This window comes from Sceloporus occidentalis, unplaced genomic scaffold (genome assembly GCF_023333645.1).
Source record: "Sceloporus occidentalis isolate IW3139 unplaced genomic scaffold, rSceOcc1.0.p SCAF_7, whole genome shotgun sequence".
NCBI classification, from domain to species: domain Eukaryota; kingdom Metazoa; phylum Chordata; class Lepidosauria; order Squamata; family Phrynosomatidae; genus Sceloporus; species Sceloporus occidentalis.
Genome location: NW_028316987.1, coordinates 66,955,791 through 66,981,568, shown reverse-complemented (window position 1 = coordinate 66,981,568; position 25,778 = coordinate 66,955,791). Strand labels below are relative to the sequence as shown.

Genomic DNA, 25,778 nt, shown 5'->3' with positions numbered 1-25,778 from the left:
GGGAGCCACTCTGCTGCCCATCATCCCCTCCCTGGACCTCTCCTTGAGGGCATCAGGCCTCCCCTCCTCCTCTCTCCAAGGGGACCTTTCATCTCGGGGAAGTTTTATGACACTTGGTTGAATGAATGTGCAAAGTTTTTAATTAGACTCGCCAGACAGCCCCAGGCACTAGCAGCGCCACGAAGTCTTCATGCTTCTCCTTCTCCTCCTCCTCCTTTCCCTCCCCCCTTCCTTCTCTCTCTCTCTCTCTCTCTCTCTCTCTCTCTCTCTCTCTCTCTTTTGCAGCACAACAAGCCGCTCTACTCCTTTGAAGACAATGCCGACTATGTCTACGATGTCATGTGGTCCCCAGTGCATCCTGCCCTCTTTGCCTGCGTGGATGGGATGGGCCGCCTGGATCTCTGGAACCTGAACAATGACACCGAGGTGAGGCTGGCTGGGAGGAGGATCGGGGCCAGGGTGTGTGTGTGTGTGTGTGTGTGTGTGTGTGTGTGTGGGTGGTTGAAAGCCTAGTAGTGTTGCCTTGCAAACCCTGCTTTGCATAGATGGGCAGGGACTGGAGCAAGAGCCAGCCAGCCAGCCCTCTTTTCCACCAGATCCTCTCTCCTCTGACTGCTGCTTTTAAATCAGTCTCAGTGGAAATTGAGTTCCTCTGCTCCCTGTGAACTTGGCCCACTTTCTCAGATGTCCTAAGTGCCAAGGGACCGCCAAATGGAGGACGTTCAAGACAAATGAAAGCCAATATAGAAATTCATACTTCTTAGTCATGCTCCACATTTTGACATTCCTCTTGGGCAGGAGGGTGAAATACAGAACATGTCCTGGAAAAGGAGGATATCTGGCCACTCTGTTCCTCACAAGCCCTGCTTTGCATGGATGAGGTGGGACTGGAACAAAAGCCATCCATGCATCCCTCTTTTAACCAGATCTTCTCTGCTCTGACTGCTGCTTGTAAGTCAATCTCAGTGGAAATTGAGTTCCTCTGCTCCCTGTGAACTTGGGCCCTTTTCCAGAGATCCTTGGCCAGGGTGAGTAGATATCCTAAGCACCAAAGAGGACAAGGCACCTCAAAATGAATGACATTCAAGACAAATAAAAGCTAAAAATACTCATAGAGATTCATACTTCTTAGTCATGGTCCAAATGCAGGACATTTTGGATTTCTTCCTGGACAGGAGGTTGAAATAGAAGACATGTCCTGGAAAGGAGCACATCTGATCACCCTGTTCCTTGCAAACCCTGCTTTGCATAGATGAGGTGGGACTGGAACCAGAGCCATCCTTGCATCCATCCCTCTTGTAACCAGATCCTCTCTCTTCTGACTCCTACTTGTAAATCAATCTCAGTGGAAATTGAGGTTCTCCTTTCCCTGTGAACCAGCCCCCTTCCGAACGATCCTTGGCACAGCAGGTCTGCTCCATTTCCTCTCCTCCAGGGCCAAATGGAGTGGACCTTCAGCTGTACCATCATCTATTCCGTGTGTGTGTGTGTGTGTTTCAGTATATTTTTACACTACCTCCCAGTCAGGCTGAGCAGATAACCACAAAGGAGGAGAAGGCACCACAAACATGTAGGACATTACCAAATTAAAGCTAAAAAAACCCCCACTCATATAAATGCTTCTTAGTAATGCCCAAAATAGAAGACATTTTTGACATTCCTCCTGAACAGAAAGTTGAAATGTAGGATGTGTCCTGGAAAATGAGGACATCTGGTCACTCTGCTCCCAGCCCACAAGGGCTCTAGAGTTGATGAACAATAAACAAACAAACAAACAAACAAAAAGCAATTAAAACCAGTACAAAGAGGAAACAAAACTCATGAAAACGCTCTTTGAAAACATTTTAAAGCAGTCTAGAAACAAACCTAAAACACCATTTTAAAACAGACCAGTTTGAGACATTAAAGGCCAAGTGGAAGAGCACTGCTTTAGCTGCCCAATGAAAGCGTAAAAGAGATGGAGCCAGCCTAACTTCCTTGAGTAGGGAGTTCCACAGTCAGGGTGTTGATATACAGAAGGCACTGTTATGTGTCCATACAAATCTATTCCTCCAGTGCAAATTGAATACACTACTGTTTAAGAGCATCCAAATATATACACACATACATATTTACAGTGTGTGTGTGTGTGTGTAAGAGGCTATGGAGTTTATCACACGAGATGCTAAGTGCTTAAATCCCATGCAGAAATGGCATTTAAATTCCAGAAAATCCTGCAAAAGCGGGATCGTTTTCAGACCCATCGGGGGCATTGAGTATTAATGCAAAAATAACCCACACAGAAAGTGGACAAAATAGGCTGCTTTTTACTTTCGATAGAATCCCGAAAGTAAAAAGCAGCTGATTTTGTTCACTTTCTGTGGGGGTTATTTTCACGTTAATGCTCAATGCCCTCAACGTCATGTGAAAACAATCCCTGCTTTTGCAGGATTTGTCCACTTTCTGTGCGCATTCATGTGTGACGTTATATGAAAACGATCCCGCTTTTGCGAGGTTTTCCCGTTTTAAATCCAATTTCGGCATGGGATAAATCCTGTGTGATAAATTCCTATGACTAATAAAGAAGTAGTGTAAAAGCAAGAGAGAAAAACCAATTCATGGGCCACACAAGTGTGCAGTAGACTTTTCTTTATTTGCAAAAGAAAAAAGAAAAAAATCAGCAAGGATGGTTGTTCCATCTGTGGAAAAGTAAAACAACACAAACAATTGGACAGCATCAAACAAAATAATACAGAAGTCACCAAACAGAAGCTTGCATACTTTCATGATGTTTTGGTTAGTCTTAATAAAGGTATCGTCCAACTGTAGCTTTAAGCTTTTTGCTTGTTTAAAATAATTATCACTGTTTTTATCTTCATCAATCCCTGGTGCCACTGTACTAGGCCCTGCAGACCCTCGAACATTTAAAACATGTGAACTGGGACATGTGGTGGCAAGCAACTTCAGAATGTGGTCAAAATACATAAAATTATTTATGGGGGAAAGCACACAAGCTGGGAGAGGCTGCAGAAGCTTGCTTTTGCCTCAGTCTACAGGGAAGGGCAAGATTCTGCTTCCTGCTGTCCTTTCTCTCCCCTTGCTGAGCTAGTTGGGGGCAAGTACTACTTTTCCACTTTGAACTCAGTTGGCAGCAATTGAAGTAAGCTGAGGACAAAGGAAGAAAATGGGAGGAGGAGGAGAGAGAAACGGGGATATTTTAAAAGCGACTGAAAAAGTGGGACAACAGAGCCTTAATCAGGATTGTCCCTGCCGTAGCAGAACTGTAGTGGAGGGCAAGGGCATTTTTCAGAACATGAAGATGATGGTGTGCATGTGCAGAAGTGGAGAATCAGTTGGGACAACATCTTAGCACTCAGTTCCTGCCCACCTGTTTCACATTACATAAGTGGAACTTTTACACACCCAACTCTTCTTATCCCTTTACAGTTGTCAATTTAGAGTTGATGTCTCCATTTTCAAGGAGTGGGTTGTTCAGGAGACCTGTGTGTTAGCAGCTTCTCCGCTTTAAATTTCTACGTGCCCTGTGTAGGAAGGACTTAAACTTTTCCCTTCCTGCCTGGAACATCTTTTGCAAAGTTTCTACACATGGCACTTACTACAGATTTGTGCATGTTTGGCTATCACACATTGCTACTGAGAAGCACAGAGAAGGGAACTACAAGTCTAAGGTGCATCTTTTCTTTGTTCCAACTGTGAACCAGTTTAATCTGGTTAAAATGTTCCCCTACTGACAGCAATTACTGACAACATAAGAATCAAAAGGGGAAAGGGAACATATGTTCTTGGAAGTCCCAGGTAGAGAAAAATAACCAAGACTGTACCATTAGCAGACATGCATTTTACCTTCTACCTGGAGGAAAAACCCATTGAACATACTGGGTCATTCTTAATAATAATAATAATAATCCAAGTCCTAGTATACATGCCTAGGTTAGAGATACAATCTTGGCTGCAATTCTGTGCGGTTGGAGAGAAGCCCCATTGAACTCCATGGGTCTTACTTCGGACTAAACTTACATAAAAATTGTGTTGCAAGTAGCCAAACATATATACACTTACCTGGCATCATATTCTAGTAAAACAGAGTCCTATTTTTGGACTACAAGAATCCCAAATCCAGCAGGGCCACTTAGTGGCTGCACTGTTTGAAGAATTCTAGGAGCTATAGTACAAATAAAGGATTTGTTTTCCCAGAGCTCTGCTTACTAGTAAGCTATAGGCTGCATCCGCACTGCAGAAATAATCTAGTTTGACACTACTTGAATCACCATGGCTCAATGCTATGGAATCCTGGGATTTGCAGATTTGTGAGATGTGTAGCTTTCTCTGTCAGAGAGCTCTGGTGCCACAAAAAACTACAGTTCCCAGAATTCCATAGCATAGAGCCAGGGCAGTTGAAATGGTGTCAAACTGGTTTATTTCTGCAGTATGGATGCAGCCCTAGCGAGTTATCTAGGACTTGGTTCCAGTGCAAACATGCATAGATTTGTGGCCTTGTTTGGATGTTTCCTGTCCTGATATCCAGATAATGCATTTAGGTCTGGTGTGAAAGCCTTCTCTGAATTTTATTTGCAATGCAGTATTAATGAGGGAGTACAAGTTAATCTTAATTTGGTTCATGCAGAATAATGGTTCAACCAGGAAGACACTGGTGGAAATTCTCACTCAGCCACAAAGCTTAATAGGTTTGTTTTTTCAGCCCTGCAGTGTTGTTGGAAGTAGAAAAGGAAGGAGAAATAGGAAACCTATAATCTACCTAGAACTCCTTGAAAGAAAATGATATTTGTAAAAGGGTATATAAAATAGTAATAAATATTGAAGTGAGAAGCACCATAAAGATAAAGCAAATTGTATAATAATTATCATACCATTTAAAAAGTGATAAGTATATAATGCAAATGCATTTATTTAACAGGAAACATGAATGTGTGATTTGATAAACGTGTCTTTGGTCCAAAACACACTGCAGAAATAATCTAGTATGGGACTGCTTTAATTACTCTGGTTTAGTACTAGGGAATCCTGGGAACTGTAGTTTATTGTGGCACCAGAGCTCTAACAGAGAAGGCTAAATATCTTTAAAAAACCCTACAGTTCTCAGAATTCCCTAGCATGGAGCCAAGACAATTAAAGCAGTTTCAAACTGGATTATTTCTGCAATGTGTTTTGGACCTGTGAAACGTGGGTTCATATTAAACATTTGGATTCATACTCTTTTTCTCAGCTGTAGGTCCTCCCCCTTCATCATCCATTTCTGATTATTATTATTATTATTATTATTGTTATCTAAGAGCAACTTACTGCTGTGATACATCTATAATTTTCCTTGCCAAATATTCTCTAGTATCCTTGCAAATCTGGTCATACCTATGTATGCTGAAAGACTTGTGGTCATGTGAAAGAACAGAATGTCCCAAATGTGGTTGTGGTGTGTGAGGGGAAGCCACAGTTTTAAAACAATTAAATAAAAATAATTCTACCAGTGGAATGCCACCCTGAGTCAGACTGGAACCATTTCCCATTGTGTGCCAGCTTTTGACCTGGAGGGAATGTATTTTGCGGAGGACCATTAAATCATCTACAGGTGTTACTGTCCATTGTTCTATGCTGCTGTCAAGCAAATATAGTCTGGACCTAAGTCGGTGTTTTACTAGCCTGGATGGCCAGTTGTGCCCTAAAAAGAGCAAAAAGAATATTTACAATTCTCCCTTATTTGGGTTTCTGGAAGTGATTTTTTTCTTTTCTTTCTTATCTCAGAGAACTGTGAACAAGTTATTTTGCTTTTTGCTTTTTAAGAAGATGATAGAAACATGGCTTCAAGCATTTTGAGCAGACATTCCCTTTCAAATATTATTTTTTTATATGAAACACCTTTATTCTTTATCTGATACAACATTTATCATATATACTTAAAGTACTGTAGCAGCACATGTTATTTTATTCATTATTTTTATTGTTTTATTTGTACCCTATATTTTTCCCCAGTCTTGAGAATTAAGGGAGCTTGCAAAAGTTTAAAAGAGTTAAACATTTTAAAAAGTCAAAACCAATTGTCAGTTTGGTTTAATCAAAATTACTCTGTTTTAACGTTTGACGTTTTAATGTAAGTTTACTTTGTTTTCTTTTAAACATTTTGTCACTAGGGATGAATATTCATGCATACAAATGTATACACACTTTATATGTGTGTGAAAAGCTTCTTGTGCAGTTACAATTCTGAAATATAAGGACAAAGATTTCTATACCAGTAGCAGAGAGAAATGTAAAAATAGAAACCATAGAGAGAAAACACTGTTGCCCTGTTTAGCATCAATCAATCAGTGAAGTCAGAAAGCTTTGTGAGAAGATATATTGATTTCCATGTACAGAATGTATCTTACTATAGCTCCTCTTTTCTTCTTCTTTTTTTACTCTTTTACAATTTTGTCTCATGTCATTTTTTGTCTGAATTCAAAGGGCCTGTGGTTTTGCCTCGTTTCCAGTTGTGAAATAACTGTGTGTAATTTTGATTTTACAGAAATTGTCCCTTGAACTTTTCCTTTTCTTTTCTTCGGCCTGTGAGAACAGTCTTGTGATTGAAAGTTCTAAATGTCACCCTACCGAGATTTGAGCATCAGCTCTCAAAATAATTGCCTTACGCAAGTCTTAAGTATATTATGAGCCTTCTGCCCAGCAAATACACAGTTCAGATCCTGTAAGAGTTGCACAGTAACAACAAGGCAAGACAGATAAAAGAGGCAAGCCTTGTAAATCGGTTTGCAAGCTAAAAACACTATAGAAATGAACAAGCATGACAATAAATTTAAGTTCCCTAATTGCAGAAGAATAGCTGTGTTCGCCTACGAGAACAGAGAATCCAGAAAGGGCATTGGCGCCATATGGGCTTGAGGCATGAGCTTTTAAGGCGAGACAGAGCTTAATTCATCGGTTGTATGTAAAAGACTAAGAAGGTAATGGATTTATATACCCATGGATTGAAGTGGAGAATCAATCAAATGAACAAGGCAAAAGCAGGTCATGCCAATAGTATTTTTATTTTTTCTTCTTCCACTTTTTGGGAGTTAACGTCGTCTTTTCGTAGCACTATAAGAGACATTTAAGTTAAAAGAAAATGCAGGTTTTTACTGCTGTATTCTGTAAATCACCTTAGACAGGTAAGGCGGGACAAATGCTGAAAACTGGATTGTCAGGTGGAGACGGGAGGTCTTTTGAAGTGTTTTGAGCAGGAAGCCACAGAGCCGGCTTAATTATAAAGTGTTCAGCTGGAGGAGGATGAATAAGGAGGGGCTTTCTCTTCTGGAGAAGGGAGAAGAGAGGGAGACATCCCCACAGGTGTTACCATTACTAGCCTTTACTATCACTCCTGAAAGACTGCTGAAAGAGAAGTTCGTCATTTCTCCCCAAACAGACTGTTTTAAACTGATGCAGCAGATCTGGTTATGGGTGAGGAAATTGCTCTGTGATCGCTGCAGTTAAAGCAGAGGGAGCTGTGAACGGGATGACAGTCATCACATTTATTTTACTCTCATTTGTTTAATTTGGACCATTAAATCTATGCCAGGCAGATACACTTTTGGGCTTTTTAAAAAATAATAATAAAAGAAATAGTTCCCTCTAGGAAAAAATTCAGTGTGAGCACAACTACCAGGAAAAACTAATCAGAGACCCACAGTAGCAGCCAAGGAGCAAACGCTTTAACAACTGGAAGTGCTCGGTCTTTTGATCCATTGCCCGGCAATTTGGTACTTTTAAAAAATAATGATTTTATTTCTCCCTCTCTTCCAAGTACTGGGCCAGAGTCCAGCCAGAGTTAAACATATTGAGACCCCATTGATTTCACTGGGAGAATTAAACAAGCCCCCAAATCATTCCCACAAAAATCAAAAGAACACATGTTTTAGTCAAATCATATTCTTTAGCTTATAATGTCTTCTTTTTAAAGGTTTTCAAAAAAGCAAATGGAAGAATCTGGTTTGTTACTAGATAAAAAATCTCAATGATGAAATCAATACACCACCCCACCCCATCCTGGTTTTTAAGCATTACAGCTTAATTCACTACCTAAGTAAACCAATGTTGTAGGATTTAAACTGACTGAGATTGAGGTCAAAGTGTGTTCCCTTGAAATCACTGGGTCTTGCACATAGCTTTAGGACTGGAGATGAAAGCATTGCAGAACTGTACCTGTGATCTCAGTGATTTTATAGTCTCAGTGTTTCAATGGTGATTTAATGGTTGCAGTGTTTTAAGATGAATCAGCTGTTTCTCAGTTAAATTCAAATACTTTGGCATTAGGGAATTTCACATCAGGGTATTAGCACCTTGAATGAGATCAGGGTTTTAAAAATAAGTTAGGTATGAGTAAAGTTTAGAGAAGAATACAACAAAGGGGCAAGTCCATACAGCATTCTTTAGATTTTGTCTGCATGTCACAGTGTTGTTTTGGTGGCAGTGTAGTCCAGTGACCTACATTGCCAAAAGTTATTTGTACATTCCCCTCCCATCTCAGTAATGATAAAGCTTATCAGTGACAGCTGTTAAATCAATTGTACTTTGGATGCCAAAGGTCCCTGCTTCTGTTCCTGCCACCTCCAAGTATATTGATTGACTGATTGATTTTCATTTTTATATATATTTATTTATTTATTTATTTATTTATTTATTTATTTTTCTCCCAACATGAGACCCAAGGCAGGTTACAACAAAGTTACAACAAGATAGGGCTAAAAACCCAATGATAAAAAGTTAAAACACAAGTAATCAAGGTAGCATATTAGAGCACCACTAATCTGAAAAGCATAAAATTGTTCAAAAATGTTACAATCAAGATGAAAATACAAGTTGAGTCTCCCCTATCCAAAATGCTTGGGACCAGAAGTGTTTTGGATCTCCCCCCCCCCCCAGATTTTGGAATATTTGCATATTGGAGATGGAATCCAAGTCTAAACGTGAAATTCATTTATGTTTCACATATACTTATAAACATAGCCTAAAGATAATTTTATACATAATATTTTAAATAATTTGTATATGAAACAAAATGTATGTACAGTGAACCATCAGAAAGCAAAGATGTCACTATCTCAGTCACCCATGTGGACAATTTTGGATTTTGGAATGTTTCAGATTTTGGAATTCTGGATAAGGGATATTCAACCTGTATATAGTACATGCTCTCATTCAAAGAAATGTCTGCATAACCCTTTCATTATCAAATTTTTTAAAATAAAAAGTTCTTGATCTGTTTGACCTGCTAGCAAAAGGCAACTGTTGGGAGGGCAGCCTGTCCTCCTATGAAAGGGAATTTCATTCCCTGGGAGCAGCCACCAAAAAGCCCTCTCAGATGTCCTCACCAGGTTGGCTTCTAACAGTGGTGGAACCATGTGAAAATCCACTCGTGAGATAGTTAAGACTTGGGCAGGTTAATATAGGGCTGAGAAGCCAATTGGCTGAAGCCCTTGAAAGGTAGAGTCGGTCACTATAGATAAAACTGAACTACCCAGAAAACTAGCCTGATTCAGTACAAAGCAATTCCATACATTCATAATTTTGTAAATTTATTATCAATGTTTACATCCACGTGGGAGAAAAGTGGGATGTAAATCAAACAAATATCTCACCTTGCCAAAAGGTATCCAAGGCATCTTAGTATCAAGATCATTTGTATATTTTAATCATAAAGAACAACAACAACGCTATCATCTTTTAAGTATGTCAAGAATAGTGTCTTTAATCCCAACGGACAACATGGATATCAGTGACATCAAAACAGGTTTAAAATGCAAGTTTAGAAAGCTGCAAGAATATAAAGACAAACTATAAATACAATTCTGTAAAAGCTTGTCAAAATAAAATGGGTTGTGGGACTCCCATAGAAGACAATTCCAAATCTCAAGCGTCACACCTGTAACCTACATGTGCAAAATCAGCGAGAGTTTCTGGAAAATATAATCATAAAATCATAGCAGATATTTAGAACTTGGAAAAGTTACTTTTTGGACTGTAGCTCTCTCCTCCAACCCTTGCAAGCATGGCCACTGAATTTAGTAACTGGGTGTTAACATTTAGCAAATTTGTTTTATGGACAAATATATGTAGCTAAATGTATCAAGATTCTTTACTGAGAACAATAGTGTTCGATTTACATGTGTAATAAATCAAAATTCTTGATTTACATCTGTAGTTGCATTATATTTGCAACTATAATGCTACACTGGAAGTTGGCAAAGAACACTTCTCCTGTATGCTGATCCAGTTGCAAAGTACAAGAAGACGTTCAAACATGCCACAATTTTGAGTTTTGTTTTCATTAATATTTATATACATCATCTGAGTGCAATCAATAATTCTCAATATAGAGCCATTTGGGAAAGTATTAATTATAATCCTGGTGTATCAGAGATATCCAAAACAGCGACACTTTATTTTGTGCATCTTCCTGACCAACCGTTTTATTTGTAACCTTGAATGGCTATAACAATTTGAGAGCGGAGGGTAAACAAATGCAACACCTCTTTTCATATCTTCAGATTTTTCATAAATATTTCCCTCAGAGTCAAAGGCACAGAATATGAAAATCATAATTCTTCTCGGTATGTTCAAAATATTTGGAGATGGTTTGTAATCTGTCTGGACTGATGATTGTACAAGAATGATTATATATATTAAAATAAATAAACATAGTTCACCCCACAGATTTACCTTAAACAATCAATGCTATTAAATTGAATAGTGAAATTATTTTCATGTACATTGGGAAATGAATTTCATTTTGTCCCTTGGGGATCATGCACATGTAGAGGGCTGCAGATTTAATTTAATATTAAAATATTCTAAATTAAATGTCTTCCACAGGTGGATTCCAGGGAGGCATGAAAAGACATAATAACCCATTAGTAATAAAACACAGTAAGACATCAGTCCATAAACCTAGGAAAACGATAACAGCATAGCCACGCAAAAAAGTTGTATACAAATTAGTTGAGAAAATAAATTTGCTTTAATGCTAATGCCATCTGATGATTTTAGAGCACAGGCCGTTTACTTGGGGAAGATTGCATAAGTATACATGTGTGGCTAATTTAACCAGTAAGTATTGTTAAAGTAGTTTTACCAGATGATTAAGGTGATTATCACACAATGCTTTTAAATTAGAATTAAAGCTGGATAATGGCATCTTTGGCCATACTTATCCTATGATGTCATGTCTCTCCTCTAGCTGCTTTGCATTTCAAGCGTTGTGTGGCATTAGTGGGCATGATTCCCCTCCTCTCACCCTCACTATTCCCAAGCAGGCTGTTTTCTGTCCCTTTTCTATTATTTTCTAGGTTTTTTTAAAAACAAAAACAAATGAAAGGCACACTGGGTAAGGAATAGGGCAGTGTTATGGAAACTGCAGAAGAGGCAGTGCAGGACCACAGATGACCAAAACAGCACCTTTGTTCTATTACGGATAAATGTGATAATGAATGTTTCCAAACAGGTATGCTTTTGCTTCCTTACACTATATCCTTAGCAGAACTGGCATTAGGGGTTCTTTTTGGTTGGGCACCTATAAAGTTCATACTTCAGCAAGGGTCCCAGTGTTTCTTGGATTATTTGATATCGCATATCAGTAATGATCTTTGCCAATGTGCCAGGAACTGGTATCATATTTGTGCCAATTGGCTACAATTGTTACTTTCTTTCCTGGAAAATTGCCAGGGACTGGCACCAGTCTAGGGACTTGCACTGGGTTAGAGGAAGAGCACCTGCCTCCGGTTGTCTTGCTTTCTCCTTTTTGGGAAGTGACCCATGTTAGGGTTAGGGGAGTAATAATAATAATAGCAGCAAGGCAATTTGTGAGGAGGAAGGCAAGAGGCCCATGGAGAGGACATCTTGGTCAAGGATCATCCAGAACTAGAGTTTAGAAAAAGTTACTTTTTTGAACTACAGCTGCAAGAATTCCTCAACTAGCAATGCCCCCCTAACTCCCCCTAACCCCTAACTCAGAAAAATATGAGAGGGAATAAGTTGTCCACCCCTGTTGTATACCTTACTGGTTTTGATTTATGCTTCTTACCACATTTAAACTCCTTAATCTTTGCCACTCAGTTTACTCATCTGCTGATCTTATGCTGGCCACATTGAGATGAAGAAGACTAAGTAAACCTGTGTCACTCATTGCCTCTTACTTCTCACTGTGAATCATTTTGATTTTAAAAAAATCTTGTTTTAAGCCTTGCCTATTTTTTGCTTTCATTTCTGTTCCTCCCTAAGTGTACCATCTGAGTGAACAACAATGCATCCTTTGTTGTTATTATTTTGTGAAGTAGCATATTTGGTATAGAGCATTTACATCATCATCCTCAAGAGAATAATGTCTTTCATAGGTTCCAACAGCTAGTGTGACAATCGAAGGAGCCTCTGCCCTCAATCGTGTTCGTTGGGCCCAAGCTGGGAAAGAAGTAGCAGTTGGGGATTCTGAAGGAAGGATTTGGGTCTATGACGTCGGAGAGGTATGCAACTGTCTTCATAGATAATGCTGTATACTTATGCTTTCTCTTTGAAATAACAGACATTTTATATTGAATCTACAAGCTGTTTATCTGTTCAGTGCCCAAGTTAGTCAATTTAAGATGCAATTCAGCTCCTTTCAAATCAGGAGGAGTTTCTCTATTGACTTCAGGAAGAGACACACAGATACTTTATGAATTTAAACTATAGATGATGAGGGGAATTTAAAGAGATGCACCCCTCCCCAGTCCCCAGGATGTTCAGTAGTGTTGACTTGATTGTAAAATTGTATGTAAAGATCTTGTATCAAAATGATGTGGCTAATCTTTGTCTTTTCCTTTAGAAATGTTTCATAAGAGTAAGGAGTAGTTAACAGTTATCTATTTATTAGAAGAAGGCTGTCAAGTGCTTTTGAATGTCCTTTATAAATCCTCACCCCAGATCAATTTTCACATTAATATCCTGAGGTGGATAGGAAATTACATCTATAAACAAGACTAGCATCCATGATGCCTGTCCTTGCAAAATAAGCTGTAGTCAGACTGATTGGGTAGATGAAAGATCTGTTGTTTTGATTTGGTTTTCCCTTCCCATGAAACCAGCTGATCAGTGTGATAGTTTTACAAGTTCTGTTCCTGTTGCCCTGGCTGTTAAACAGGTCCACTCTCTTTCTAGAAGTTCTATAAAAGCAGCAAAATCAATTTAGCAAAAGGAAATTACTGTGATTGTGGTTTCTGATGTTGAATACTAATGGATTCTTATTTGTTCCTATGGGTTCTTTAAAAAACTACTCTGAGCCTTTAGGATAGGATGGCCATATGTTCTACTCTACATAGGAAAGTCCTCTGATTAAAGGACTGTCAGATTAGGAAGGGCTTCTCTGTTGACTTCAGGAGGGAAAGACAGCTAGTTTAATTAGATGATGAGTTAGATTTAAAGAGGTGCACCATGCACCCCATCCCAGTCCCTAGGATGTTCAGTAGTGCTGACTTTATTATAAAGTTGTATGTATCAAAGTAATGTGGTAAAGTGATGTGGTTAATAATTGTCTTTTGCAAAAATTACATTACTTTAAATTATTGCTACTTACGTTGTGGCCCAGTTTTATAATGTATCCTACACATGTGTGTGCACATACGCGCACACACACATACCATCATCATGATCTGGGAAGCTTTCTATTTCATGCCTGGTACTTGTACTGTTGTATTGGGCTCTTCAAATCTCAGACCAATTTTAGATACATTTCCTGTGATCCAGATATAACCATATCTAGGCTAGACCCTTTTAACTCAGTGAAGTTTGCATTAGTCTTGACTAACTCTAATCCCATTTATTTGCGTTAAGAATGACTAAATGGATTCAACCCATTTGAAAAAATTATTAAATGGTTTTAACCCATTTTTAAGAATGACTAAATGAGTTCCAACTCATTAGCCACTTAGAATTGAACAGGGGTTTAAGGGTCATACAATTTTTTTGTGTCATAGTCTACATTTTGGGCAGCTTTCTGGACATACAGGCTTCCTACCCACATGATAGGATATTACCATTTTGTGTATTCTTTTTAGTTTTTGTCTTCCCTTTATTATTAATTACATTTTCAAGAACAAATTATTGATAATTACCATCCTTCGTAACACACAATTTACCTCTTACAGTTAGAACACATGGATTGATCCAATTATATTTGTCATATACTCATTAAAAAAACAAAAAGGGAAAGATTGAGAGAGAGAGTAAAAAGAGAAAGGGAAAATTAAGTGACTGGTAAGTTACTACAATATAAATATATTTTTGCATATTAAATAAAAATTATGCCAGTTTGCTTGCAATTCAATCTTTGGTAGATATGTATAAAGTATTTTTCATACTCAGACATTGTTAGAAGATCTTAATCCAAGTATTAACATTCAGGGTGCTTTTAGATTTCTAGTTTTACAAAACTAAACATTTAGCTTTCAATATTGTTCTAGTAAACCATTCACCCATGCATGTTACAGTTATTAGGGCATTGCTATGTAGTAAAACATAAGTGTCTTAAATTGTCACTATTTATTTCAAACATGTTAATTCTTGTCTTGACGTCTGTCCAGAAAGAGGTAAAAACTTGACATGATCTTAAAAGATGTACAATACTAGCTACCAGTTGACTACATTTCCAGCATCAATCTAGTAGAACCAGACCCAGTAGTTCCAATTGAACCAATGCTGAGTATGCCCTAGACCAGTGTGGGTACGGGTTGTCAGAGACTCCCTTAGAAATTGGATGAAAATTATGGACCCTTCCCCCAAAACATACACTTAAATGCAATTTGAGGAAATCGATGGGGGGACCCCAGGATTTTTGAACCCTGGTTCAAAGCTCAGGACACAATTTAGGAACCTCAGCCCTAAAAGTAATTTCTTGTGTTGTCACTTTTGATACAACAATAAAACAAAATGCCAAGCCAAAAAACCAAATGAGATCATACATGCATATATTTTTAATTTTTTTTAAAAAAAATAGTTGCAAAAAGCTATCATATAAGTGGTTTCTACCCCTGTATTAAGTGCTTTCTGAGCATTGAAGTACTTTAATGTGTGTGATCTGTTATGCTGACTACAACCCTTTAAACTGAATCTGTGTTAGAGCTTGAGAAAGGTACTTTTTAGACTACAGTTCCTCTATCTGGTTCCCTTTCTGGCTAGGGGATACAAAGAGCTGTCATTGAAAAAAGTAACTGTCCTGAGCTCTGCTCAGCGCTCTTGTCCCCAAATTGCATATGGAGGCTGAGGCTGAGATGCAATATGTTGCTTAAAGCTTCCCCACTGAGTGCATTGCTGAGGCAAGATTTGTGCTCAGGACTTTGTGGTTTAGGGCTCAATACCTTGGTCGCTCTATTATACTAACTGTCACGGGCATCTTTCATCATATCATCTTTCCTGTAGATAGAGAATGAAATCTGTCCATGATATCGCTGCCTAAATGAGTATGCTGGGTATTGATGTAAGAAAATCTGAAACGGTGGGTTTGGAAAGGAGCGGCAGAAGCCCGTAGGGTGACGAGTAGATATAATGGAAATTAGCAGGCTGAATATAGTGTGTTGGAAGGCTATTCTGAATTCCCCCCTACTACATACTAAAATCTGACTAAATTGAAGTCAGTATGGTGTGCACTTGATGGAATGTGTCTCTTTGTGGCTGAATGCAGCATAAAATGTAGTGTCTGCATTACAATTCTTGGAACAGTTAAGGGTGACTGGTGGAGCAATCAGCTTTTATAGACAGAATTTGTTTTTTTGTCATTATCTGTGATAGGATACTGGGATCTCCATCTCACCACAGTAGGGAAACATTATAGAACATATACAGATTTAGCTTTAACTCACACAAAGTGATTTTATGGCCCATAGCAAAATTGCTTGAGCATGACTCATATCTTGGGCTGGTGTGTGCTTTTGCAGGAGTCGCTTTTGCTCACAAATGGCTGCAGAAACATCTTGCCTGTATTGTTATCATAATTGCTAAACTGTCGAAAGTCATTACACTCAAATTTCTGCCACAGAATTGCCAGGATGCTTGTTTTATTTATTAATTTATATATTTGGGCTTTGTGTGTGTGCTTGTGTTTGACTGGGTATGGGCAGGAATTCTTTTCCTGAGTAATCTGACAGATGCTAGAAATACCTGCATTGACAATATGGTCTGCGCTTGCCTATTGTCTGGCGTCTAGACAGTCTGCAGGTATATCTCTTTGACATATCATGCTCTGAATTATTTGGAATAGTTTGCCGATTAGCCACTGAAAAAATGGATTTAGTATTATATCAATTTCTTGGCTTTTCTTCACTTGAGAAACAGAAGAGACAGGGAGCTTGATCTGAGGAGAATACTGAGGGGCATTTAAGCTCAGACTCCAGTTGACTAGAATCATGTATATAAGTCCATTAAAGAACAGAAATTAGCACTACCCCCTACAGTCAGTTAAGACTAGAAATTCATGTCAAGGGACTACCTTTACTTTACCTTTAAATATGAAATATCTCCTTTGTGTCAAGTAATACCATAAAGGCATCAGATCCCATCTGATATTAAAAGCTAAGCAGGGTCAGCTCTAGTTTGTACTTGGATGGATTTAATACCAGGTGCTGTAGGCTATATTTCAAAGAAGGAACCGGCAAAACTTCATCTGAATTTTCCTTGCCTAAGATAACCCAATGAAATTCATAGGGTCATCATAAGTTGAAAGGTGACTTGAAGGCACACACACAAACACAGAGGATCACGTTATGGTTACCATAAGTCAGAAGTGACTTGAAGTCACACAACAACAAATTCCTCTTGGATTATGCGATCAGAGGACATGATTGTTATATTGGTGAGTTACTAGCTTCAGTTTTGCAGCATATGCAGTGCAAACCACTCCAGACTTTCTCACACATGTGAAAATCCTTAATTTTTCATTCTAGGTCTTTGTAATACTTAGATTTAGCCATATCACTTCACCTTTGTCATCAAGTGATTTTCTGCTTGTATGTTATAAAGACAAACCCACTTGAGCACAGAACTGACAGAGTGAGGCAATTTCCTGATTTACCATATTTTTAGTGTGCTATGAAAAAAATTACTCATTTAATTATAATTCATATAAGAACAATGTTCAAATGTATACTTGATAGAACAGAATGTATCATAATAGTCCCTCTGTGTCAGGGGTGGTGAATGTATGATCCTGCAGACATTGCTGGTCTGCAGTTCACATCAGTCATACTGATCAAAGCCTTATGACAGAGGATGGGAGATTGCCTGAGTGCAGATGGGGCAGGATATAACTAAATTTTATTATTATATTATTAAGAAGTAGAACAACCACTGGAAGGCCACAGTATACTCAGCCATACTGTATATGAACCCACTTCAGTTCTGTGAGTTTAGTCTGGCAGATTTTGGGATCCTGAAATCGTATTCTTTCTACTCTTTTGGATTCTTCTAAAGCATACATATCTATACACAGTTTGCTTGAAAAACGGTTTTAAAAAGTATAGCCTGGTTTGGACATTTGTGTTCAGGTCTGTTTCCCGCTCTCCTCTCTGGTCCAGCTAAAAGGACAATATCTAAGCAATCTGTATGTAGCAAGATCTTGTAGCACCTTTGAGACTAACTGAAAGAACACAGTTGGCAGCACGGACTTTTGTAGATTCAAGTCTCTTCCTTTGATGCATTTGGATCTAAACCATCTGTTTCCATTTTAAACCAACAGTGGTTATTATTTTGTTCACACCAAGAATTATAGTAAATTTAATCTATAGTTTATCTAAACAAGGTAAGGTAAATAACCATAGTTGATTCTAGGTTTGCTTGACCAAACCATAGTCCAAAATAACCACAGCTTGTGTCAGATTAAATTTTAAAAAAACTAACTATTCTTTTAATTATTTCCTTTTTGGAGAACTAGTGTCAAACTCCATGTCTCACTAGTGGATCGATCCATATCATAGGGGCAGGGAAAGAATCCTATGAATAATCCTCTTCTTTTAACAGTATTTGTGGTTCATAAATCATGGCTCAGTTCTTATATTCTCAGAGAGGAGTCATCCAGACATGAGCACTTATCTTCTGCATAATACACACTATGGCGGGATACAGACGGGCAAAAAGGGGTGTATTCATGACGTCATGAAGGTAGAGCCTTCAGACGGCCCTTACCTGAATGCCGTCATGAACATGCCCCCCGCACGCCCCAAGCGGGAAGAAGCGGCATTAAAAAGGTGCTGCTTTTTTCCACTTCTTTTTGATTTGCGGCGTACGTGCGCAGCTCCGTATGTAAGCTGCTGCACCGGTACGTCAGAATTGCTACGCCGCAAATATAAGTTGCCTGTTTAAAAGCTCCGTGTCAGCTGCGTCGCATAATGGGTCGGGGTCCGGGACATGCGTGGTTTGCAGTCAAGCTTTAATTGCAGCGTCCGCTGCCATGCAGCTGTGGAAGCTGCGGCACAGCTGCGGCGCATTTTAAGACTCGTAACCCTAACCCTAGAGCCACTTGTGCGCATGCGTTGCTAGAATCGCGGGAAGTTGTAAGTTTTGCTGGCGGATGTTTTGGTTGTAGAAAGTGATAAGGGAAAGTTTGGAATTTAAAGTGACCCCCTACACACATTCCTGCGCCATTTTCACCTGGGAACGGGCACAGTTCGGCTGCTCCTGGCACAGCTGTGTGGCGGCTCCCCTTTGCCACCAGGCAGGATGGCTCAGCCATCCACCAGCACCCCGAAAAAAGGCAGGGGGACGTCTTGGTCTCATACTGAGACGGCTGACCTCATAGCTATATGGTCCCAGCCAAACATTTTGCAGAAACTGGAGCAGTCCTACCTGAATGCTGACACATATCGAGAAGTGGAAGAAGCCATGAGAGCTGCTGCACCGGTACACCAGAATTGCTACGCCACTAATTTAAGTTGCCCATTTAAAAGCTCCGTGTCTGCTGCGTCGCATAATGAGTTGGGGTCTTGGGACATGCGCAGTTTGCAGTCAGGCTTTAATTGCAGCGTCCGCTGCCATGCAGGTGTGGAAGCTGCAGCACAGCTGCAGCACATTTTAAGACTCGTAACCCTAACCCTAACCCTAACCCTAACCCTAGAGCAACATGTACGCATGCGCTGCTTGGAAAGTTTGGACTTTAAAGTGAGCCCCTACACACATTCCTGTGCCATTTTCACCTAACAATAAAAAACCCCTGCGGTGGCAGCAGAGACAGCTGTAGCTGTGCATTGCAGATTCAGCAGGAGCGCGGGGACCAAAGGAGAGGAGGCATCCATGATGCTGGTGACACTGGCAAAGTGCAAGCGGACAAGGATGCCAACACCAGCTGATCACCAGCTGGCAGGAGACCACCATTGTTCTTGGGCAGAGCGGGGGGAAAAGTTTTAAAGGGGCTTGGGCGCTTTAAATGTGCCCATAGGCTTTCTGCCGCCGCTGCTTAGCGCTGCAGCTGCGCAGCTACGCATCCGCCAGCCGGCAAAGGAAAAAAAAAAAGCTGTGGTTTGGGCCGCCCGTGCGGAAGCTGCCCCTTTCTTTGCGGCGTCTTCCGAGGCAGCGGTATAGAAGCTACGGGTCCGAAACGGACCCAGGTGAGGCGTCTTCACTGCCCCCCGTGTGGAAGCCCCAACACCTGAAGCACGTCCCCGGGGCGGGCGGTCTGGAGGCTCCGTATTCAGCAGAATACACCTCCAAGACGTCTTCTCCTGCCCGTCTGTATCTCACCTATAACTGCTTATCTTTATTGCCTCCAACCAGGTGCCCTCCACATGCATTAGACTGTATCTTCTCCATACAGCATGTTTATTTGCTGGTTTGTCTGGGGATTATGGGGCATGTAGCTGAACATGCTGGAAAAATTCGTACAAATTAGAAAGGAATTGTAACAAGCAAAAGATATAGGTTAATATATAGGTTAATATACCTAGATATAGATATAGGTTAATATACCTAGTAGGTACTCTGCTTAGTGAAATCATGTATAGAGAATGACACATTTGTGTTCTCACCACAATTGCATGTGATACTTGTATACAGTTGCTTACCACTTTCAATTGAGGTAGCTGTTTCTGTGGATTCTCAGTTGACTTTTTAAAAAAAAAAATGGCCTGAATATGAAATTAAAGTCCCCTCTTTTAGCAATCTGTCTGTAGGTTTCTGACTACTGAGTTTAAAATAACATTAATATTTTTATTTTCTGATAAAGTTGTCATTGTACAGTACATACACTTTTTTAGCTATTTGATTTCAGCATTGTCTTTGAAAACAACTGAACACATTTATTTTCACAGTCAGGGGTCTATTTTCTCTCCGACGCATATACATTCCCCCGGTTAGCATGAATGTGATTTACACAAACATCTCCAAGGGCAGGCAGATTTCACAAATCCATATTTAAGTTCATATCTATCATGATGTGAAGGAAAATTTTGTACATCAGTTTCTGATTATTTGCAGAAATAGAAATGGAGTATCTGATTTTTCAAAAGTGTATCATATTAACTAAGAAGATAGCTGCAGAAATTTAAAGCAGTTTGATTTTTTTTTCATCAATTGTAAATTAGCAAATCTATTTAGGGTATTTTGTAAAGTGTGTGTGTATTAAACTACCCATCATGGTCATTGCATTAGTATATGTGACAAAACGAATTTTATACCGCTTGTATTTCAGAACACAGCAATATGGATGCATCCTGATTATTGTAGCCAGACTCAGTAGTAGTTGCTCCAGCAGTTACATTTAAGAAAGAGGTCTCAATTCAACCGTAAGAGCTATAGTGATGGCATGTAGATATTACTGGTCAATCAAAGAAGGTAAAGTGTCTGAGATATTCTGACTGTACTTTTACAAAGGTAAAATCCAGAAGCCTTAAGAGTGGGGCTAGAAAGATTCCTTCTGTGAGTGGCTTTTACCATACAGTCCTCCCTCCATGGATTCTTTATCCATGGATTCAACTATGAATAATAATAATAATAATAATAATTATTATTATTATTATTATTATTATTATTTCTATCCCGCTTCTACAGAAGATCAAAGCAGCTAATACTAAAAACATCCATAAATATAGTAATCACTTGCTACCATTGTATCCCAAACCCTCCCATCCACAATAAAATACAATTAAATTAGTAAACAGTTATTTAAAACAGTTGTTAAAAATACAAGGCAGAGGTAGTTAGGGCAATTGTTGAATGATTAAATACAAGGTTGGTAAAATATTAATCCGGGAATGCCTGCTGTAGGAGATATGTCTTGATTGCCTTTTTAAAACAATCAGGACTAGTGATACATCAAATCTCCTCCAGCAGGCTATTTCATAACTTGGTAGCGGCAGAAGAAAAAGTCTTCGCTGCACATATTGCCACTCCATAGGAATCAAAAAAGTCGGACAAGCCTCCATGGCTTGAAAATACTTTAAAAATATATAAATTCCATAAAGCAAGCCTTGATTTTACCCTATATTATATAAGGGACACCATTTTACTGTGTCATTGTGTTTAATGGGCTTGAGCATCCACAGATTTTGTTATCCACAGGGGGGTGAATACCAAAGGCCTACTGTATTTTTAGATCCAGCCCTAGGATAATTAGGGTTTGTTTTTGTTTGTTTTTTTCTTTTACACTTTGAGGTTATCATATCTATTGGTAATTGTGTTAGATAATTTTGTTAGCAGTTTTACTCAGAGGCAAGTCACTATTGGAAGTGAAATGACATTTGAGGGCACGAAGTGTTTATTCTTGTATTATAAAGACCAAACTTGATGTTGTCCTCTAATTGTGTAGCTTTGCCATAAGGACAGGGTTTCACCACTGTAAACTGCTGGAGCAGGGAGCTTATCTGAATCAGAACCAGTAGTGGACCTTTGCTCCTCCTCATTGTCCAGATCTAGATTTGTGCCCTTAAACCTACGGCTAGAAAAAGGATTTTTTTGCACACATGGGCAACTTGCATGCATCTAGGCCCCAATTCAGAATTTTAGTGATCATCAAAAGAGTGTTCAAGCTGCTGCTTTTTTCTTTAGATAACTTTTGTGAAATAATTGTTTCTGAAAAGCTGAGCTTTCAGACTCCTCTTGCATATTTAAGAGACTAATACCTGTAGTTACACTGACTGGTGTATCCAGTATAGCTTTGGGTGGGGGCCTTAAATGAGGGCTCCTTAATGAAAAAAATGCCAAGGTTTAAAAAAACTGATTTAATTGCTTTGTTTTATGAAGGCCATCACCCATCGCTGATTACTAGAGTGATAAAATGTTTAGCTTTGGTAGCCTCCATAGGGGGTAAGCCAGTGTAAGTAGAGCAAAGTCCAGTAATTATCACCCTAAATCCTTGTGTTTTTCATTACAATATTAATTATTTAGGTTACCCTAGAACTTCTGAGATCTTTAATGCACACATTATGTATACATCCATGAAAAAGAAAGCAGTATATTTTCAGCTGAACTTTTTTTCATTTCGTGGATAGACTTAGGTCACCTTAAGTACTTAAAATAAGGTGAGTAACATTTGAGTTGAATGCACTCCTACCTCTTTACATGGTCCTGTGCCTCCAGATTTTGATGACACCCTGAGACCAACTCTTTTTTCTGAGAGGTGGTCGTGGTTGTTGTGGTGGTTGTTGCGTGCCTTCAGGTCATTTCTGATTTATGGTGATCCTATCATGGCAAGATTTGTTCAGAGAGAAATTTGCCTTTGCCTTCCTCTGAGGCTGAGAGAATGACTTGCCCAAGATTATCCAGTGAGTTTCCATGGCTGAGTGGGGATTCGAACCCTGGTCTCCAAAGTGTTAGTCCAATGCTCAGATCACCACACTGTTCTCTGAGAGATTGTTCATCCCTAATTTGAAATGAATGTTCATATACTAATTTAAAATACTTTCTGCTGCTCCGAAGATATGCTATATATGTAATAGACCGCTTTATGGCTGTCTACTGCTGTCACTACCTAAATATAAAACGCTGTATCACTCCATATATTTCCTGTCACTCCTTAAATCTCTCCCTCACAGGCAGCCATGTTACAGATATAGCTATAGTTGTTACTGTGTGCCTTCCAGTCATTTCTGATTTACAGTGAACCTAAAGTGATCCTATCATGGGGTTTGCTTAGCAAGATTTGTTCACAAGGGGGTTGCCATTGCCTTCCTCTGAGCCTGAGAGGGATTGCTATTGTGTTCTTCTAAGACCCAATGGGTTTCCATGGTGGAATGGGCATTCAAACCTTAGTCTCCTGGAGTCCTAGTGCAGCACTGGAACTACTACACCATGTTAGATCTCCAGGAGAGAGGGACTATTAAGAGTAAAATGTCACCACTGCATGCCCTCCCCAAACAGATTGTTTGTTTGTTACATTTATATGCTGCCTTTCCTCTGTTGAGCTCAAAGTAGCTTGAATGGCTCTCCTTCTCCTCACTTTATTTTTTGCAACCCTATCAGACAGGTTAGGTTGACAAATGCAAGGTCACCCAATGAGTTTCCTTTCTGCGTGGTTGGCTTGAACCTGGCTGTCCTGAATTCAGCCTGCTAACTACTACCCTACACAGGTGTAGGCACTGGTATTGTTGCTGAAACAAATAAACATTTATGTAGGACAGGTATCACAAATACAATTGACTCCTGAACCTACAAGTAAGTGATAAGGAATATTATAATCTCAAAGTTCTATTTTCCCATCTCTAGCCTTCAGAGAGAAGAAAGAGGATTACCAGGAAGGCCTTATCCCAGTTTCCAATATTATTCTTCTCCCATTCCTGCCAGGCCATGACTCAAATCCTGTTGGTTAGTCTCGACTAGAATAGAATCATAGAATCATAGAATCATAGAGTTGGAAGAGACCACTAGGGCCATCCAGTCCAACCCCCTGCCATAGATTATCAAGTGGCAAATCAGCATGTTTGTTGTTGTTGTTGTTAACCGCCTTTGAGTCGATCCTGACTCGTGGTGATCTTGTGGATGAAACATCTCCAAGACTCCTTATCCTCCACTTCTCTATTTAGGTCCTATAAATTCTTACCTGTGACCTCCCTAATAGAGTTTGTCCATCTTTCTGCTTCCCTCCAACTTTCCTGACATTCTTTTTGAAAGCAGCAATTCCTTGCATCTATCTGTTGTTGTCTGTACAAACTGTAATATGTAAATTTGATTCATATGTGCTATTTTTATTACATTTGTCTCCTTTTCTCCTCTTTTCGGTGATGCAGAAGTGCCTCATTCACCCCACTTTGTAGGAAAATATAGAGCAGTGTTTCCATGCAGTTCTTTGCAGCTGATACAGAATTATTACTTCCAGGGATGGGAAGGAAAAGTTGGCTGATAAGTGAGTCTACAGAATTGCATAATGCTGTACAGCATCTTATTGTAGATTTTTTAAAAAGCTATACTTAAAATAAAATAGTTTCCCAATATTCTAGAGCATTCTAATGAGGAACATAGAAAAAGTGAATTTACAGTAACAAATTGGCTATATAGGAAAAGTAAATCCATTTCCCAAGCATATTTAGGGTTTTTTATATATACATTGAGTAAAATCAGCTTGACTAGGAAATTGTTGTAGTTATTTGCCTTACTACAGGGAATTGAGTGAAAAAATGCTCAGTGCCAAATTTAGGTTAAAGCTGTATTACATCAATGTAATGGTGTAGTTGTTTGCAATATTCAGCTGAACAGACATCCCCTCTTTCTTCCTAGGAGTGGCATATGTTTTCTGCAGAAATATCTTCCGAAACAAGAATTAGTTTGTAAAATTAATCATCTTTATGATTCTTCTGTGGTTTGAGCTTGTCACTTTCAATAGCAACCTTGCTTGTGACGGAGGACTTAATTATGGTGTTAAGTTTTTTTTCCAGTGGTTGGTAAAGTTGTGTGTAGTTATAAATGTAGAGAGCTATGGAATGTATGTCTTGATAAGGAGCCGGTTAGCTTGAAATTGCAGCAAGTTACAGAAGAGTTCAGGACATTAATTTGCTCCACAGAAAAGCGGAAACAACATATTTGAACTATAATTTTATGGTATTTGCAGGCGCTTTGGCTGTGATCCAACAGACCGCAAGTACACAGGTTTGGTGGCTTTAAAAAAAGCAAGAGATCCATGTGTTCCTCATACAGGGCACAAAAATCTTTGCCTTTCTATAGCAGACAATAGGAATTTAGGACACTTGTGGCCCTTTGGAAAACAGCTCTTCGGTATTCCGAACTCTAGAATGTGCTAAGTTTACAGACACAATTTTATTATTTTAAAATAAAATAAAAATTATTTGCATATTAGGTATATTCATTGGCTAGCAATTCTGTGATGCAAAGTTTTATGAAAGCACTGCAGCATAAAGATGAAGATGAAGACAAACTCCAGCCCTGAGATGCCTCAGTCAATATGACTTGTTACTGGGGATTCTGGTGGCTGAAGTTCAGGACATCTGATGTTGACCAGCAGTGGTTCTCTTATTTGGAGGCGCAGGAGGCTGAACTATTCAGAACATAATTAGACAATTATATAAACAATACTGAACTAGGTGGAGCAGTAGTTTAACTGCATTGTAAGGAACTTTCAGAACAGAAACTATATCAATGAGCTATGGTCTTTTTTATGATATACTCACAGAACTCATTAGATCTCATTAGACCTAAAGAATGAATAGTCAGTATAAAGCCCATAGACTAGCAGCCTTATATTCGCTATGTTTACACATCAGTCCATTTACATGGCCAAGTAATTTATCATGGCCAAGTGCTGAAGAGTCAGTTAAGACATTTTTGTTGTGTTAAAAAAA

The 25,778-nt window shown here is 39.1% G+C and overlaps 1 protein-coding gene across 3 annotated transcripts in view; it reads left to right on the top strand.

Annotated features, from left to right (window-relative positions):
- The window catches only part of DYNC1I1 (dynein cytoplasmic 1 intermediate chain 1), a 246,234-nt gene that overhangs the window by 204,427 nt on the left and 16,029 nt on the right, over positions 1-25,778 (top strand). For all 3 annotated transcript variants that reach the window (XM_089531382.1, XM_089531379.1, XM_089531380.1), the window contains exons 15-16: positions 286-426; positions 12,372-12,497. In XM_089531382.1, coding sequence (XP_089387508.1) covers positions 286-426; positions 12,372-12,497 — 267 coding nt within the window. The remainder of the gene's footprint in view (positions 1-285; positions 427-12,371; positions 12,498-25,778) is intronic.